Consider the following 20,144-nt stretch of genomic DNA (forward strand, 5'->3'; position numbering starts at 1 on the left):
TGTTTCAACTAACATGTACAGATGGCAGTTTGGATAACTTTAAGAAGTAGAAAGATTGATCATATTTCTTGAGGGGGAATAATTTTTTTCTAATTTAGTTCATTTAGATTTTTTTGTTCATAAAAATGTGAGTCAAGCACAGCTAAAGATGCAAAGTTCTGTACAAATACAGGGTGACCATTAAAGATATGAACATATTTCTGTAGCCCTTTCCGCAATCTGTCAATAGAAGTAACGTCCAGTTTTATTATACAATGGATTTTTTTCCTCACAGTTGTGAAATACGGCATCATGGATTTCTATCATCGGATTCTCCTACTTTAACTTTCTGATGCATCAGCAGATGAGTGTACAATTATTCTCCTTGCTGGTAATCCTTCCACTCCCAAATTCCACTCTCAAAACACACACCCCTGGCAGTTTAAAGAGTAACTTTAAACTCTATATAGAAGCAGAGGTCTTTCATTTCTCATTGGGTAGTGGCAGTGCGAGGGAGGGAGGCAGGAAAAGGAGATTGCAGGGCAGGGAAATTCCCTCCAGCCTTCCCACTCCCGATCCTCTCTTACCATTTCATTCTCAGCAGCTGGCGACTTCTAAATCCCCGAGAACATTTCCTACTCGTTGCAGGGAGCAGAGAACAGGGTACACTTAATAGTTTACTACTGGAGTCGGTGGAGCAGGAAAACAGGTCACTGGCAGGCACTTGGTAAATTCAAAGCACATCAGCTCTGGTTTTGTGATACTGAAGGTATGCACTGTCAGGCTGCTTGGTACTTTACGTCTTTCTCTTTTTTAAGGAGATTTTAATGTTCAACTCTTTTATAGATTTTTGAAGTTTAATAACAGACCCTCTTTAGATAGGTGCGGGGTTTTTTTTGGAATGTTGCTTGGATAAAAAAGAAAGTGTGTCACCAAATGTAATGGGGGATCTAGTATTTTAAAATTTGCTGTACTCACAGTACTTTTTCATTGATTGATTGAATGATTTCGTGGAAATAATTTTTGGCTAATAATGTTGTGCTTAAAGTTTTATCAAGGATTTTATCATGAAAAATATTGCTATAAAAGAAAGTTTTTGATAAGAGCACAGAGAAGACATCTTTTCTTGTCTCACTGAGGCACGGTGAGATGCAGAGGCAGATTTTCTGCTTAATCAAACCAAAATAATCTAATGCTCTGTTTGATCTGGCCTGTGGCATGAAAGTGCCATGAGAAAGTGCTATCACTAAATGTCACAGTATTGATTACATTTATTACTTTTTAGAAGGGGTCATATAAGGTGTGTAGGGCTCTGTGAACTCAGTGGCATGAAGAGTTCTTGATGAAGTTAGTGATGAAGATGTCAAGACGGCAAGAGCTATTACATTATGCAGTATGCTTACAGGGCACAGCTCGGCAAATAGATTTTGTAAGCAGCCTGACCATAACCATTGCAGAGCACAAGCAATTATTTTTTGGGTAGGATACAGCTCGGATGAAAGGATGTGATTATTAACTTCTTTCACATTCTGGATGTAAACAGAGGCTTTGAGGAAAATTCAGTAAACTTGAAAGACAAATGCTTTTCACACATTTGTAGCACTGCAGGAAAAGAAACTACCTTAGGAATATGAGTTCTGACACTCAGAAGGCTGCTGTGTTATGTTTTTGTGTTTACAATGGAGTTATTCTCAGTTTAAAACTCTGAAGTTGTCAATAAGAATGCAGTGCTTAAATATTCTTCAATTAAAAATCGAGGGAGGGAAATGGCAATTATTGGGAATATTTCTTAAGAATTCTGTGGTACTTCTAGGTCACCTCAATCTCCCTGGCTTTACCAAATGTGCGGCCAGGACTTTACACCAACACTGGCATATTTCAGCTATGCAGATTGCAAGTTTTGGGGCACAAACCACATCCAGGATTGATTAAGAACAGCCCAATAACTCACAGGAACCATTTTAAAACGCTGCTTTAATGTAGTATGAAGCCACACAGTAGACTTTCTTGTTATCCTGGCCCGAGCTGGCAGTGGTGCTGGGAGGATGCAGCAGCGAGGTGCTGCAAGCAGGTATGGCCTGGGCTTGGTGCCTGTGTAGGGGCAGCCCGAGCTGGTTTGGGTAATTAAGCTAAGTAATTTCAGAATACGTTGTTCAGAGCCGCTCCTGATACTGCTAGCAAGCACGTAATCCCCACAGCCTTCCAAATAGTGTAACGATTTCTATAGTGCCACTGTGGTATTTTTACTGACAGTTGGTAGAGGAAGCTTAATAAACTGCGTCAGCAATTGGCATTCTTTGCAAACTTCACTTGTACCGCTCTGAATCTTAAAAGCATTAGATGTTTCTTCCAATTTAATATCTGCATAATGGATGTGGATGGCAGGATGCACTGCTGCCAGGCGGCTCGCAGCAGCTCTCTCCCCAGCAGCGCCGTTGTTCTATCCTATTGGCAAGGTGGGACAAGATTGTCCTATTGCCTCTTGTCCTGAGTTGGTACTGCAATGCTTCAGTCTCCTGTACAGTATGTTTTTGGCATGTATTACATAGACATGTTGCCGTATTTCATCTCCTGCTCTGTTCCCTTCTCGTCTCCTCCCCCCTTGGTTTGCTCTTTGGAAATGTTTTTCAGCTCTTCTGCTTGCTGATGCAGCACTTCAGTTTGCGGGTTAACATGGTTGATCTTCTCAGACAGCAATTTTAAATGATTGTTCAGCTATTCCATGTTTGAATGAGCAGATAGACACAGGCCACTTAAAACTATGTAAAACATCTGAATTTGAAAAATACCCTTATATATACCCTTAATATTTTCTCTTTGTTCTACGCGGGAACAGTTTCCAGTTTTTAGGTTTTGATATCTTTTAGCATTCTTCTAGGTGCAGTGTAAAATATTTATTTTGCATTCCTGCCTACTACAAGCTCCCTGAGTTTTCAGTGAGATTGAGCCAATGTTTCTGTTGCCTTTGGAGTCCGTGTGCATCTGTGCCAGGACCGTCACCACAACTCCGGGGAGGTTTTATAAGCTGGGTGGTCTTCCTCACGTACACTTGGTAGCTGCTGAATTCAGTCTTTTGCAAAAACATCAGCACTTTGAATTCACATTTTTCAACCCTATGAAACAGGGTTTTTTTTATTTTTATTTTTGGTTGATGGCGTGTTCTCTCTTGCTTTTTAAAGTTATGGTTCTCAAAAAGTGCCTGTTTGGAACCCTGCAACTTTTGCTGTTTTCTAGGTACAAGGTTAGTGTGTTAGGCATGGTGCAGCCTTAAGCTATCATAAGCAACATACTTGGAAGGTGTGAAGTATGAGAATGGGAGCTACAAGAAGAACAGATACTTCACTACTTCAGAGTTCCATAATCCTGCAAGGAAAAAAGTATATATATATAAAAGAGAGAAAGATTGTTTCAGTTGGTTGTATGTACGTGGATTTTTTTTTTTTTCATTCTCTCTCTCTGTTTTGTACTACACCCTAATAGAAATGCTTCAAATAAATAAATAAATAAATAAATAAATCCAAAGATTGGATACTGTCAGAAAGTTTTTTTCTTTTCACGTAACTGGAACTGCTTCAGGCAGGTCCTTCTGCTAGTGCCAAGCTCTGGCTGAGTTGGTCTGACCATCAGGCTTTTTGATCAAATTTCCTCAGGCTGGCCTCTGGCGTGTCAATTCACTCTTTAATGTACTCCTCCACATCCAGCCATGCAGTGTAACAATTCTGGAGTACACATCTGAATCTTTTCAAAGCTACCCTAGATAGGTGGTGGTTAGAGTATGGGAAAAGATGCTTGTTTCCTATCATGTGCACACACACACACAAAAAAAAAGTCTTGTGGTATATGCACCCCTTGCTGTTGCTAAAGCACATGAACATAAAATGCGAGCCCTTATTACCCATTGAGCAACATGGTATCTTATCCCATAAGTCACCTGGTCTGGTGTCAGATCTTTTATCGTCTAAGGATACCAGTAGCTACCAGGAGGAGAAACTTCTCTTTGAAATAATTTCAAATTTTCATGAAAGCTATAATATCACTGGAAGCATTTTAGCTTGGAGAAATAAGTCTGTCTCTTACCTTCCTGCTGTAGGTAGCCTTATCTGATTTGCTTTCAATTGGCAGTAATATTGGACTGAATGACCACACATCAGTGCCTTTCCTATTCCCCACTTTGCACACAGTGTGGCTCTCTCGCCAGTCATTTTCTGTGTCTGGAGGTGTGTGTCAGAAGGAGACAGAGACTTTGGAATCTGAATGTCAACAAGTCTCAAGTGAATTTATGCTAATGAGGTCTTGCAGTGGTTTGTGAATAGCCCGGAGTGGGGTGAGTTTCCGCAAGGACAGTAAGGTCATCTTGTTGGACAGCATAGCTATTCTGGAATTCAGTCCATTAGTTAACACCAATTTTTAAAATTCTAAAAAGAGAACTCCTCCTGCACTTTTGTATAGTCCTTTATTTACCTTAAATGCTTTAGCTAATATTATCTCCTCTAACATATGCAACAAAGTAACCATCATCATATCTGTTTATGTTTCTGTTTATCTGGTAGAAAAGAGTGGTGGAACAGCTTCGAAAGAATTTGATAGTGAAGCAGGAACAGCCAGACAGTAAGTTTCAAATACAGCCATTGGCACAGTCAGAAAACAAACTACAGACGCCACAGCCACAACCACTACAACAACTACAGCAACACCACCATCAACAGCAGCAGCAGTCTACTGCACCCTCTCCAAACGTGATTGGATCACAGGTAAGAATTGCTAAAGCAGTTCTTTTCCTTGCTGAAGGTAAAGTTCACTGCAGAAAAATCAAAGGTGCAGACAGAAAATTAGAAACTTTCACTTTGGCCTTTTAGTGTACCAATATTAATTTCTCTTTCTGTGCATGTGCACGTATCAGTTGTTTGGTTTGTTGTTTTTTTCTGTTTTGTTTTGTTTTTGTTTTCCACCTATTAGAGATTAAAAGTCATAGTGTCACAAAAAAGAAAGATGGTCGCATCATCTTACTTAGAAATAAATAAAAGTTTAGCAAATTAATCTGTCGTTTCCACAGGTGCATGCGTGATTAGCCATAGCTAGTAAATCTCAAGAAACAGTAAAGACTCTGCTTGTACTGTATGAAGTGTGTGATTAATATCATTTATTTTTAAAAGACTCACAGTCTTTGTGAGCAAAATATAAGGAAACAGTTCCCTCTTCTTTCTGCCTGGCTCTTTCTAAACAGACATAACTCATATGTAATAATTCTTACCCGAGTCTGCATACATTAATTTAAGTGGATACAATGGTAATTGCAAAGTTTAAATTTTAGAAAGTAGTGTATTTATTGGGAAGGCACATTAATTTCATTACAGTATAGGATTAGAGATATAATCCCAAAACTCACCAGGGAAAGTGGACCGCTTTACTGAGAAGGAAATTGCAAGCTAATTCCAAGTCTCTACTGTTCAAATATTTAGACTCTCAAAAGTCTGCTAATAAAGCAGCTAGAAAGGCAGGGGTATATTTCATAGTAAGAGGATGTGTGACTTTTTTTTTACCTATTGTTGCCATCTCAGCAGCTCACATGTATTTGGATAGGCAGATGGCAGAATTCACCGTTTGCTTTATGCATATTGCAGGGAATTGCAGCCATAACTTTGACTGGTAATAGTTCTCCTCTTTTCCAGAAAGTAGAAGGGGAAGAAATGGTTGGGATCTTAGTTATCTCGTTAAACGAGCAAGTTGTTTTGAATATTTTCTAAAAATATCTTTGTGAGGCTTAGGTACTTGAAAAAGAATATTGACGAAATGAAGCAGACTTATCTAAGAAAACGATGGACTTGAGCACAAACTACACTGAATCTAGGACAGAACTATGAAGTGTGTACTAATGTGTCGTAAAATGGTGAATCACTCTTTGCTTTTCAGTCAGGAAACACAACTGCAAAAGCAGCCTTACATTTTTCTCCTTGTTCCACACTTTGCATTCACGCATTAACTTCCAGGTCATCTTCTGGGTTACAAAAACCCAGGTTTTGTTTAAAGTTAAAGAGCCCTCTAGTGAAACAGTCACAAAACTGCTACACCCTTCTGACTCCTTGATGCGGTTGCAGTCAGAAAGTAATTAGGAACTGAAAGGCAGGTCTCCCTCTCATTTGAATAAAAAAAGCCAGCTCGTACCCTTAAGTGATCTGTTATTGTTTATGTTGGTATAACTCTAAAATATCATCTCTTGCTTCTGTGGAATCTATGTACAGATTCTCTGTTCTCTTGCCCCTCAGTAAAACTGTGCCTTCTCTTTCAGCAAAGATATAAGGAACAAGTAATGTTAAGTATTTTGTCCCTGTTTAAAGGTTATTGCTGCCAACTTTTGTAACAACACATTTTCCAGTAAAGAGAATGCTTTCAATTGCTATTTTCAGAGTAATTCAGTTTAGGAATAAAGTTATATATACTGCTTTGATAGTGACATTGTAAGATACTTAACATAATCCAGTAAGAGGGGTATTTTTTCAAAAAGCAGCAAGCCTGCTGAAAGCTCGTACTATTACAATGTTATTATGCGAAATAAAGCAAACTTGCTATGAATGGTACTTCAGTATGAATTCAAGCATTGAAAACCTTTTAGAATAACCGAAGCAATTAATGCTCTGCAAAGTAACGCAGAAATTCAAGCTCTGTGATCTGCTGTCTGAAACTATGCTCTCAGTACTTTCACACTTAGCAGAACCCCTTGAAAGTGTCTCAGTCTTGTATTACATGATGGATTACACTTTTCTTTAAAATGTGTATAGATGAATGTAATTCTTGTGAAAATGATACGGTGTTACATCTTATTGGAAAAGCTTGAATAATATTACTGCTTCAGGGGAAAGGAGCCTCTTGCTTTGGAGACAGTGCAGTGGAGGTCAATGAGAAGCTCTTATATCTAAAACAGAAAGTTAAGGGAATTGTTCACATTGAGACAAGGAAAAAACTATTATGACTAGATTTTATATAAATTCATTAAATTGTAGCACGAATTATTCTTTGATTTGGCATTATACAGTGATTTTTTCACATTTGAGTGTAATTAACAATTAGGGGATATAGTTTAAGCAGTAAAAAATTGGTGGTGTGAAGGCAAAACACATTTTAGTTTAAGGAAATAGTATCAGAGAAAATACTGAAGGAACCAACTGGAAATATATTACTTTATTAGAATGAAAAGAAAGTTCTTATGTCATCATAATGGCGAAATCTGAATGAGGCATGTTCAGAACATGACAGAGGCTGCCTGACCCCTGGTTCTCCATTTTTTCCTGTTCTAAAGTCTAGCACCATTGTCAAGAGGGAATGGCTCTTGCTTCATTCTAAAAGCATTTAATGATGCCAGTAACTGTTTTGAAAATGCAGGGTCATTAATACACTGGATTTTTTACACCAAAGAGAGAAGGAATACGTTCTGCCATTCTGTTGAGTGTCATTCATCATGATTTTTCTGCACACGTTGTGTTCTGACTTTATACGGAGATTTTCCTGCCTTGTTACTTTTTGAATGAGATTGGTATTTTCTGTTTTCTTCAATATCTTAAAAGATGGTACATTTTAAACCAAAATTAGGAATTACGATTAACTTCGGAATACACTTAATTTGGGAGCATAGTGTATCAGTGCATTTCAGATAAATGCTGACATTAAGTGATTCAAAACCACTTTCTTTAAAACAGGCTAAGAACAATCTGGAATCATGTGCGTGCACCAAAACCACCCCCACTCCCCCGTTCCAGTGAAGTTAAAATTAATTGCCTGCAGCTGGACAGGCGTACAGCCAGCTCACAACTCCAGGATAGCCCTGCTGGTATTCTTAGGAAAGAACATGAAGGACTAAATTACTGTCTGTATGTCTAAAACTGAAATTTAGACTAGCCAGAATCAAAATCCATTTTTGTTCTTAAAGAAAAAAATAAGCTTATGAGGTTTTTTTTCCCTCTTCCCCTAATTATGATCTCTGTAAGTAAAGTTTCCATTTGGAATTTTGTATTTTAATTGATGAGAAGCTAGTTTGCTGGTTTGTTTCATAAAATTCCAGCATATAGGGTTGATGTTGACAGTACACATTTACAAGTAGAATGAAACTAAAAGATCAAAACACGTATATGCCTCTGCTAACACTTGGTTGTCGTATTCTCAGAAACTGTTTTTGAATCAATCTCTAATTTTGCAAATGATGAAAATGTTCCCAACAGGAGCCCCAAATGAGATTTCTTTCTAGCTATTCAGTTTTCAGAAGAGTAAAATCATATGCATGTCTGAACAGTAGGCAGGTAGACTTAGTGCTGCCTTTTCTTCTACTGTCTATTGTTTCTGACAAACCAGCCCACATCCTGTCTGATGCCAAGTGTCTCTGTCTCTTACAGTGTTTTTTCTGTTTCCTCTAGAAAACGGTAACTACAGCTTCTATGATCACCACTAAGACACTACCTCTCGTCTTGAAAGCAGCAACTGCGACCATGCCTGCCTCCGTTGTGGGTCAGAGACCTACCATTGCCATGGTTACTGCTATCAACAACAACCAGAAAGCAGTCCTCAGCACTGATGCGCAGAATGCACCGGTCAACCTCCAGACAACAAATAAGGTCACTGGGCCAGGAGCTGAGACAGTCCAAATAGTGGCGAAAAACACAGTCACTTTGGTAAGCGTTTCATGTGTTTGCCCTGCAAATATGTGTGGTGTAGTTTGCAACAGGGCCATAGGAAAAAAAAATCACATTTTTGTACCAGAAAGGAGAAGAGTAGGGACTTGTTATGAGACTTCGTAGGTTGACATTGCTAAACTACAAAACCGAGAGAAAAATATTTACTCTCTACATGGGTTGTTACTATTGTTTGGCTCTATAGAATTAAATCGGTGCTGTCATCAACTCTGTGCAGTAACTGTTAGTCATGGGGAAGCAGCAATTGTTTTGCCCCTACGGAGTATATGGGCTGTGTTCTGCAAAATTTCAACTCTTTTGTTTGGTAAAGGTGCTGTCAGAATTTCGTGGTTTGATCATTTGGGGTTTTTGTTTTACATTTTTTGAGTCAATCTCTCTTGTTCACTTTCTGTGATAAAGTCTCTCATGTTAGACACACCACTTAATTCTGCTCACTACCATGTCTTCACTCACCATTTTTTCATACGCAGATCCTGTTTCTTTAATCATGTATTTTGGAAAGTGCTCGGATTATATCATACAGTCTTTTCCAGAGTAGTTAACTTGCTGAACAATTGATGAGACACCTGGAAATATAAGAAGAAATGTTGTAGAATTAGATTATATAACCTTCTTGGACTGGAAATTAGGAATTATATAGGATCATGATAGGGAAATTCCACTTTTGAATTAAAGATTAGAACTTCACTGAATACAAATCTTTATTTATCTTTATTTAAAAATACAGTTTAATAATGCAAATTAAAGTAATTCTACTTCCCGATAGGGCATCACTGTAATCAGGGTAGAACGTTTGGAGTCTTTTCTACTATTCCCTTTTCCAGAGTCATCTGTTGCCCCCCTCATCTGACTTTCATGCTTCTGCTTAATCTCTTTGCTGAATTACCTACTTAGGCTGTGCAGGTGATAGTGTTATTATACTTACACGTGATTTAGGTTTTGGAAGCACATTTCATAAAAAATCTCAGAATATTTTCCCAAGCTTTAATTAATCAGCATGATACCTTTTTGAAGTAAATCGCAATCTTATGTGTATGGACAGAAGTAGAGAAGGGTGGAAACTAACATGGACATTAATCTCAAAGAATCTCACTGAGTACTCAACTAGGGTAGTTAGTATCACTAATCAGATTAATTATTTGGCAACTCCAATTGATTTCAGGTAGAAAGGAAAGTACTTAAGACTGCTTAAAATCAGAGCTTAATTGCTTCAATTGACTTACCTTCAAATTTTAGGCTGTGCATTTACAGACCCTCAGAGTGTCATTAATATTTCTAGAAATAGAATAGTTCTAACTTCCAAATTTTCTCATTTGTGTGAGATAATCTTTTGTTCTCCTGGATGCCATTGAATATAATAGGATAGTATAGCTGGACATCAAAGCCTGAAGCTACTTTCTGTCAGTTATAAAGCCATTTATGAACTATTAAAACAAATCATAGTTTCATTCTCTTCAGATGAAGTGATTTTAGATCACAGATCACAGTAGTTAGTACAGAAGCACTAAAAGGAGAGATACCTTCTGTTTGTGAACAAAGGTATACAGGCGCTGGAAAGTAGGGATACTTCCTTTTTCAGTACATTTGTAACGAAGAAGCTGTTACAATGAAAAACTATGGAGTGAAAAGCCAGGAACATCAAGTCTGAAAATACGTTCAGGGTGTTGATTTTGGTGAACAACATCAGAGCTATTTTTCTCTGATTGAACTATGTCTTACATTCTTACAGCAGGTTCAGGCTACACCCCAGCCCATAAAAGTGCCGCAGTTCATCCCTCCTCCCAGACTCACTCCTCGTCCAAATTTTCTTCCACAGGTAAGTGTATAGAGAGCAAGCAAGTAAAGAGGGACCTTAATTATAGCGTAAATAGGAGAAATTTTCTGTGAGCATCGTGCCTGTCAGTTCTTTATTGGTGACGTGGTGGAGGAGACAATTCATCTTCATGGGAAGGTTTAGACTGGATGTACAATAGAACAGAACAGAATGATTCTGTTGGAAGGAATCTTCAAAGATCATCCAGTCCAGCTGCCTGAGCAGTTCATTATCCAAATGCCTCTTAGAATACTGACAAGCACGAGGCAACAACCACCTCTCTAGAAAGCCTGTTCCAGTGCTTGACCACCTTCACAGTAACAAAAGCTTTCCTAATATCCAGTCAGGAAATAATTTCTCACTGTGGGAACATTTAGGACTGGAATAGGCTGCCCAGAGGCGTGGTGGAATCTCCAGCCTTGGGGGTTAGCAAGCCCTGTCTGGACAAAGCCCTGAGAATCTTGGTCTGCATTGAGCGTTGGCCTTGCACTGAGAAGGAGATTGGATTAGAAATATCCTGAGCTTCCTCCTGCCCTGTGTGTCTGTGATTATGAGATTAGCATATAGTGATCATTTATGAATGTATTTGCATCAAAAGGAATGAACCCTCTGAACTGGTGTCAGCAAAAATCAATGCATCACCTAAGGCCTTAAATTGCTGTAATTATTGTTTGCTGCTCATGAGCAAGAAGGAAAAACAAGATGTCTCTAGGTTGTTCCCAAGTATTTCTGTATTGCAGCAGAGGGTGATTTCTGTTCACAGCTGAGCAGTAAAACTTGTAGAAAACAAATTTTTTCACAGGTTGGAAAAGACACTGATTCTTTCTTCATTAAAAGAAAAGATTTTGGAGGAACTATATCATTTGCAACATATACTTGGCACTGACTAGAAGCCTTAATGTGGTGCAAAAGAAAAAAAGGAAAATATAGGCTGGTCTCTGTTTAAAACTTAGAGACTGTGAAATCTGTTGGAACATCACCTTGTTTTTAATGATGAAATCCATTGTGGAGTATTAAATGTGGATAGGACAACAGAAATTAAATAGTGGAAAAGGCTTTATTTTCAGAGTAATTTATTCTGTTTCTGTACACTGTAATCATGTAGTAAGTAAAAACAATGGGCAAGAAATAAACAAGTATTTGTAGTAGAGTATTGAACAATTTTTGTGACTCATGGAAGAAAAATATTACTAACTGCCTTTAGCTGTACCCTTCAGCATTTTCAGTGAGAGATTAATGTATTATTGTGAAAATTCTATTTATTTAGCAAGAGTGGATATGCAAATGTCTATTTATACGTGTACAGAGTAATATGATAACAGTGATAACAAGGATTTTCTGAAAAATTGTTGGAGACTCAGTATAAAGCCCTGAGACACACTTCTGACATGAAAGTCTCAGCAGTGCCTGTAAATATTACATTAGTTTTTGGCTCACAAAAGCAGTATGTTGATTTAGACATATATAAGGCACTTGGCAATATACATGTAATATAAATATCTGTGAATCCAAATACCATTTCAGGGACTGTGACTGCTTATGCAAATGTTTTATGGATGGATCTTATGAAAGTAAATTCGAAAATGTGGCTTTTTCTTTTTCGTATCATACTTGTGACTCTATGCTAAAAATTACATTCTGTAAGGAATCATGGATTATACAGGCTGAATTGAAAGACTTAGTAAATAATTTTTTCCGCAGTATTGCTATATGAATATCTCTCTTCCTTTTTTTTCCCCATAGGTTCGACCTAAGCCAGTTGCCCAAAATAACATTCCTATTGCCCCAGCACCTCCTCCAATGCTTGCAGCTCCTCAGCTTATTCAGAGGCCTGTGATGTTGACAACAAAGTTCACACCCACCTCTTTACCCAACTCTCAGAACTCCATACATCCAGTTCGTGTAGTTAACGGGCAGACAGCAACCATAGCCAAAACTTTCCCTATGGCACAGCTCACCAGCATCGTGATAGCAGCACCGGGTACCAGGCTTGCTGGACCTCAGACTGTACAGATCAGCAAACCAAACATTGAAAAACAGGTACAGATAAGAAAGTGTCTACTGAATAAGCATATTCGATGTATTGCTTTATGGTGCCAGTTTTGGAGAGAATAAGAAATGGGGAAGCTTTCATTGATTGCTGGTAATATTCATGTTCCAACAGTAGTACAAATTATGAAATGACTTCTGACTCTGGGAGTAGAAATAACCTTTTTTCTTTAACATCTTCTTTTCATACTTTAAGAGTTTTATTCTCTCTACTGTTCAGCTTCAGTTGTTTATAAGCAAGCTATATTCCAAGGCTGTACTAATTTCTTGGAGACTATGTACAAACCAAAATCCATGTTCAAAAAAAAAAAGCAAAACCATAGAAGTATATAATCCAACAATTTCTTCCTTGCTCCTGTAGTCTTGTTGTCTTATAATTGGAGAAAAAATAGTCACTCATCTTTAGAGGACTGGCAGTTTACCATGACTAAATTAGGTTAAATGAGCAGAAGGGAGACCATTAGAAACAGAGCATTGTAAATAATTAGTTTTAAAATCTCCCTCCACCAAAGACTTTCTTAAAGTTTTTACTTTAGCATGGTTTGCAGCTGCTGCTTCCTTAATGTTCAGTTGAAGTGAAGCAATCTTCTATTTCACTTTTAATTCTTTCATTTATTACAGGTTAGTGATATTATACCATTATATAATATATAATGCATTATCTATAACATACAATGTGTATTTATGTAATTATGCATATATTACTATACATTTTACTTACAAATCTTTCGTAGACTAATGTGCCTTGAAGTTATCTTCCACGTTTGAAGTCACCTATAGAGACTGAGATAGTCTAGTGCATGAAAGATATGCTTGCGTTCTGTTCTCCCTATGAATTCACTTGAGTAGGTTCTTGTGTACCTCAAGGCAGTTCTACAAGTTATTCAGCAGTGCGTGCACTTTTCATTTGATTTGAAGTAGTACTTCTACAATACTGTACTTTTGATGCCTATTCCTTTTGATGTCAGCAATATTCATTTGCTCTTCAAATAATTACTGGAAAATCAAGGAACTGTTGAAAAACATACAGAAAAATGTTAGTGGTTTAATAATATATTAACTTTTCAGTGTATTTTCCCCATATGGTAGAGAGGAAGAGTTTGTGTCTTTGTAGAGATTACCTCAGTTTGTAGTATCAACAGCTATGCCATGGGTTGGGGGTTGACATGAAGAGTTTTGTGGTATCACTGAAGAAGAATCCGACTTAAGAAAAAAAAAGTGCAGAAAAAATACGAGGTCTTAGGAGTCAGAGAGAGAGTTTTTGAGCCATTCATAATTCTTCAAGAAGATTGAAGAGCCAGAAGTATAAAATGCATGTAACCATGCAGAATGGTTTTACCTGAAGTTTTCCATCCCATACAGTACAGCAACTTCTGTAATGGAGTTAACTCTTGTGATGACTTTTACTGCTTGCATGGCTGCTTGGGTTAATGGAATGGTTGTGAGGCTATTTCATCTTTTGTTAAAGCAAAACAGTATTTAATATTCCTCTCAGTCCAATTCTTTGTTAATACGTTGCCAACTTTAAGCTGTTTTTCTTTGTATCTGCTGAAGTATTTGTTTTGCTTTGTTACTCAAAATAAAATAGTCCTCCTTATCAGAGAATGAGAGAAACTTTTTTTTTTTTTCAGACTATTAAACCACATGTGGAAGCAGAAGAGAAGCAAACAGAAAGTCGTACAGTTACTCCACCTGCTGCACCGAAGCCAAAACGAGAAGAAAATCCACAGGTATCAGAACACATCCAGAGTTTTCTGGATGGAAGGAATTCCTTGTCCTCCAGAAAACACTTTTTTTCCTCCCTCTTCCCTTAAAATTCCTAAACTTTCATATTCTATGTATCCTATTTGGCAGCAGTAACTATCAGTCTATGACTGAAGACCTATTAGGTCTACAGAATGAGAAATCTAAACAGATATAATTCATTTGCATATTTCATTCTGGTCTTTTGTTAAATTAAAAGTTTGTAATTTCGCTGATACTTCCTTCAACCAGGAAGCTTAGATAACAGCATTGATTTCTAATCCTTTGAGCTTTTAGACTGTTGGAAAACTGTCTTTTTTTCTCTTATAAAAGACTATTGTTCTGATTAGCAGGATGGAAAGAGCCATGTATGTGCACATTCTGCATAGATTTTATTCTAGTTTAGGTCCCGTTAGTCTTGGGGGGATGGAAAAACCAAAATGACTATTTCCTAGAGCCTTTTTGCCACATTGAGCTCTGGAACTGATTACAACTAAATGTGTTTATTTTTTTTAAATAGATTCAAGCTGACTGTTTCTAATGTGAGCATTAGCTATTTTCAGTACAAATTCTGATTTTTAGATATCTGTGCACTTCTTGCATTAAAATTAGAATCCCTTGAGGAAGCCATAGCCCTAATCAAACTGCATAACAGACTTGCTCCTTATAGTCTGCAGTAATATGAAGATGGTGTTCTGTAGCCAGTAATATTTTACTGGCAAGCAAACTGTGTTGGCATTTACTAAGAACCAATCACATAGTTATCTCAGTGTATTGGAAGTAAAGAAACTGCTTTCTTGTTCCTGGCTCTGCCAACTCGGTGATCGTAAGCAATTGACATTTCCCTGTGTATCAGCCTAGGTTCCCAAATTAACATATATAAATGAAAAGTGAGTTATGGAAGCAAAGCATTATTAGTAACATTTTTGGTGCTTAGTTACCTGCCAACTGATTTTAAAGGGCCTAAATAAAGTACCGTATCCTAACAATTGGAATTGTCATGATCTCTATATTTTTTCTCTTTCTTCCCTCTCACAGAAACTTGCCTTCATGGTGTCTCTAGGACTAGTTACTCATGACCATCTGGAAGGTAAAAAAAATAATGTCGTAAGCTGGTTCTTGAGCTCTTTGTTTCATAGTCATTCTGAATGGGAATTACAAGTCCAACATATTTCTGTATTCAGTGTAGTATTTTCTTACACAAAAGTGCTTTTGGGATGTCTGTACTCTTGATCCAACTGGTCTTTCTTGCACATCCTTTATTCTCCGTATTACATGGAAGGAAAGCAGTTGCTTATGCAGCTGAGATCAGAAGAATCAGTGTTTGAAAAGAAAGTGTATGCTTTGATGGTAGGAAAGAAATTTGTGACAATATTGTTGCATTCTAAACAGCCTCTGTATCTGCAAAGTTATGCCATGGATAATTTTACAGTAATCCACATATGGATTTCTCATTTCTTTCATGATTTCATGGGACTCTAATCTGTAAAGGAAATGAATTAATAGATTATAATTTGTTTTCTCAATCCTATACATTGAAAAACAGCCTAACATTGCAACAGCTTGTGTATTTCTGTACTGCGTTTATTTTTAAGTACTGACAAGGTTATCAGAGGCTTCTAGTTTAACTCCCAATTACACTGACTGCCAGTATAAAAAGTCTTAATCCTGAAGTACTCTTATTTAGAGAGAAGATGATGGTCATTTTGTGAATTAGTTGAGCACTATACTTGTATTTTTTATCAGCTCTTAGTTCCAAACCTGCAGAAATTAGAAGCATGATAAAGTTTCCTTTGTTGAGCATGTATGGTTCTGTAGAAATCTTCACGTGCAAACTGCATCCTTAGGAACTCATAATTTCTGGGGCCTGTTGTTTTCTAACCTGAATGCTTTGTTTTTCAAGAAATCCAAAGTAAGCGACAAGAGAGGAAAAGAAGAACAACAGCAAATCCAGTATACAGCGGAGCTGTTTTTGAGCCTGAGGTATTGATCTCTTGCTGGGGGAAGCTGGTCCTTTCATTCTGAGCTTCTTTTCTGCCACATTGCCACCATACCACCATGACAATTAAGCTATCTTACTTCTGACAAGACAGGGAAGCTATTGTTTGTAATTCAGATGGCCATTGCAATGATATGACCCTGAGATTTTTAATCAGGAGGCACACTTGGGTGTTCTTATAATATTTATGTCCTTTTCTGCCTTTTCCTATGTAAAACTGAAATTAAATGGCAGTGTGTGTTAGTCTTAACCATTAGGTCAGCTTGCATATTGGACTGAAGCAGTCCAGAGGTCAAAAGTAATGTAAAAAAGCAAACTTCTCTGAAGCTGTGCTCCAGAAAACAGAACAGCTGGTAATCACATGTAGTGCTACCTTGCTGTTCATCAGCTATTGTATATAGTTGTTGCCAAAAATGTTAACCAGCTAAAATGGTCGTGTTTTCCCCTGCAGCGCAAGAAGAGTGCAGTCACGTACCTGAACAGCACAATGCATCCTGGAACGCGTAAAAGAGGTGAGGTATACTTAGACATGTCTCCCTGCACTGTGCCTCTTCCTCCATCTTGCATTTGCAGTCCCCTTGTTCATTTGAAGGGCAAAACAAAGAAGGACTTTACAGTACTTCATTTGTCTAGTAAATTTCCATGGTAGACACAGATCTTGACTTCCAGGGATTAGCATAGCAGGTTTTATTAAGCAGCTCAGTGTTTCATTTCAGTTTCACCTTCCCCCACAAAAATAGAGCAAAGTGAAAGGTGAGATGTCTGAACATCATTTAGAGGTATAAAGCTGCTGTCGAGATTCTCTTTTTAATAACTAAATTGTATTGCTACTGTCAAGAAGAAGGTGGTTGTGGAAGAAGTGTCTGTGCCCTGAGTAGGAGAGGAAACTTAGTGTGAGAAAAGCTTGTTCCCCAGTGGGAGCAGAGATGGTTCCTTGGAAATAATTTGTCTCGAGAAAGACTATCTTGCTCATCCCGAGCACTTTATTGTGTGCAGAGTGCCACTTGTCCAGGAATGGAATATGATCTTTTGTGTAGGTATGCAGCATTCTTCAGTCCAAATTCTTCTGTAAAAATAGTTGAAATTTTAATACTTATGTTATGATGAAAGAAATAAGTCAGCACAACATAGCAGAGAACTTCATACTGGTTTTCATACAAGGCATCAACCACACGTATATAACAATTTTTCCTGATTTTATGATTTTCTGCAGTTCTTAAGAACTTGTGCAGTCAAGTATAGAATTGACCAGTTCAATTATGATTTTTTTTGCTGTGATGTCAAATATTCACCTAATGTGTACTTTCTTTGACAAACCTCGTCAGTCCAGAAGGCAATGTGACAGAGCTGACCCTTGTGCTGTTTTGAATAAAGCACGTCAGTATCCACCATTAAAAAAAGATTTTTTTTCTAATATATGGTATGAATTTTACAGAGATAGAGTTTTGCATTTGCTCTGTGGATAAATAAATATTCCTACTTCTAGTAATGATTTCTTAATTCTATTCTATAAGTCATTGTGAACAATTACTGCATCAATGAAAGGGATTGCATGCTTTTGTGCTTGATATTCTCTTAGCCTGTTTATGCATGCTTACTGCTGTCTTACTGTCTTTTTTTTCTCACACACTGTTGTGAGCCTGCACCTTCTATTAGCACCAAATTAGTAGCATGCATTTTTAACTGATAGAAGATTTGGATGTATACATTTATTTTGTGATTTAGAATAGCAGTATATTAGTCGTAAAGCTTATGCAAGCATGTGCCCTTGAGAGCTTTAATTGGTGCTGAGCGTGTCAGAAATTTCAGCCATGGACATCACTATCAGAAATCCATTTCCAAGGACATACTTAGTTCTGGAACATATCCAGACCTTAAATGCAAGGTTTAGCATGTTAATAGGTATGGACTGACAATCTGTAAACATAAGATCTGGGGAATTATTCCTAGATCCTAAGTCCTTTATGTTTACATATCCATAAATTACTGTAGAGAAGGGAGGCAGAAATGATGGTTACATATTGTTTTTTACTGTCTTACTTTGCATACATAATTTTATGAAAATAGTTACAGACACATTGTGCTAATCTGAAGGAGCATTTAGGAGTTGTGCATAGTCAAACAAACTAGACTGAGAAAGGTTAAGAAAAAACACAGAATCTGAGGAGAATCACATTTTAAGACCAACGATGGATTACAACTGGTAGTGCTGGGGTTATGAGTCACACAACAGGACTTTTCTTGAGGCACCCTAATTTAAAAGATGCACCAGTAAAGTAGAAAGTGCTGATCTGTGGATGAGTGGTTTAAAAAAATGAGAAGAAAAGGAGGGGGTTGGAATGGTGAGTGTTGGCCTCTGATACGGGACTTAACCTTTGTGTAGATTTATGCTGGCAGTAGAAAGATAGGAATGTGTGAGATAACAGTAGAAAGGATTTCATAGTAGTTATTGTGGCTTCTATCTAGCTTTAGTGCCAAGAAATTTTCCCTAAAAACTGAGTATCCTTGTTACTAGGAGTCCCCAGACTGCTTTTGGGGGCGTAGTTCTTTGACCTTCTTACAGAACTTATTTCTATTTCCTTCTGAAATACATCTTTCAAATATTCTTTCCTTGCAAAATTCTACTTAAATATTTCTTAAAAAATGTTTAAATCTTTGCTTCTGTCCTTCCACTTGTAACTTTTATATTAACTTCCTCTCTGTGCTACATCATTTCCTTTTTCATGCTAGCCAATGAGGACCACTGGCCAAAGGTATGTAAGATTTTGTTTGTTTGTTTGTTTGTTTGTTCCCTTTTGTTAATATGTAGGTCGTCCACCTAAGTACAACACGGTGCTGGGGTTTGGGGCTTTGACGCCCACGTCCCCTCTGTCCAGTTATCCTGACTCCCCTGAAAATGAAAAGACAGAGACCACATTTACTTTTCCCGCGGCTGTTCAGCCTGTGTCCCTGCCTAGCCCCAGCTCCACAGACGTAAGTAATTCTTGGGGAGGGAGGTTACTTTTGGAAAGATATGCAGAAACAATCACAAGGTCAATCATTGCAGATTTTGTTTGTTTAGTCACATTCATCCTTTGTCCTGGTTCAGTGCAGTGAAACCATCTCGTATCCTTTTAACACCCTTCCTTTTTTCCTCCTGCACCTATGTTCTTATCCTGTAGGGATTTTATTTATAACATGCAGTGGATTGAAACACTGGGAGGCACTAGGCATGCTAGATGAGCTCATTTCCTTTGTACCATGTTTGAGATCTTGTCTGACTGAATTGAATCTGTCATCCATGATAAAGGGGAGAGGGGAGAATGGAAAATATTACTTACAGACCATAATAACAAAAAGTTGTGATGTTTCAGTAATGAGAGAAGGAAAACAGCTTGGATCACCCAAGACAGCCAGGAGCAGTGTTCACTGCACTGGTTATGGCAGTCCAACTACACTGGTAGCTGAATACATTGCTATGTGATCAGATCACAAAATCTGTCTCAAATGAAATCTGCTCATTTTTTCATAATTTATAAAAAAAGAAATATTCCTTTTTTTTTTTTTTAAGTTAAAAACTAAGATTTGCCCCTCAAAGTACAGCCTTTTTTTAAGTAGCTGAGGATGACCCAGTTATTTCATTGTTTCTGTTTCTTGCCAAAAGCATTAAGAAAAAATTTAAAGGCTGTGCATAAGCATCTGAAAAGAAATAGCAGAGAAAGTTGATCTGAGTTACTGTGTAGGTCTGACACGATGTAATGAATGGTTTGTCCAGAAGTGTACAATGAGTGAAGTAATTCATTGTACAAAACTTGTCAGGAGTTGTAGTGTACTTCCAGTAAAGTGCTTGCCTTTTTGGAACTTCCTATTACTGGGAACAGCTTGAAAATAAAAAGATACTGGC

General features: G+C 37.5%; 1 protein-coding gene across 1 annotated transcript in view; it reads left to right on the top strand.

Annotated features, from left to right (window-relative positions):
* The window catches only part of LOC100549929 (PHD finger protein 21A), a 51,036-nt gene that overhangs the window by 16,960 nt on the left and 13,932 nt on the right, over positions 1-20,144 (top strand). The window contains exons 2-11 of the mRNA XM_031553443.1: positions 656-748; positions 4,530-4,730; positions 8,382-8,636; positions 10,387-10,473; positions 12,214-12,510; positions 14,151-14,249; positions 15,301-15,352; positions 16,166-16,245; positions 16,713-16,773; positions 18,992-19,014. Coding sequence (XP_031409303.1) covers positions 656-748; positions 4,530-4,730; positions 8,382-8,636; positions 10,387-10,473; positions 12,214-12,510; positions 14,151-14,249; positions 15,301-15,352; positions 16,166-16,245; positions 16,713-16,773; positions 18,992-19,014 — 1,248 coding nt within the window. The remainder of the gene's footprint in view (positions 1-655; positions 749-4,529; positions 4,731-8,381; positions 8,637-10,386; positions 10,474-12,213; positions 12,511-14,150; positions 14,250-15,300; positions 15,353-16,165; positions 16,246-16,712; positions 16,774-18,991; positions 19,015-20,144) is intronic.

This window comes from Meleagris gallopavo, chromosome 5 (assembly GCF_000146605.3).
Source record: "Meleagris gallopavo isolate NT-WF06-2002-E0010 breed Aviagen turkey brand Nicholas breeding stock chromosome 5, Turkey_5.1, whole genome shotgun sequence".
Classification (NCBI taxonomy): Eukaryota; Metazoa; Chordata; class Aves; order Galliformes; family Phasianidae; genus Meleagris; species Meleagris gallopavo.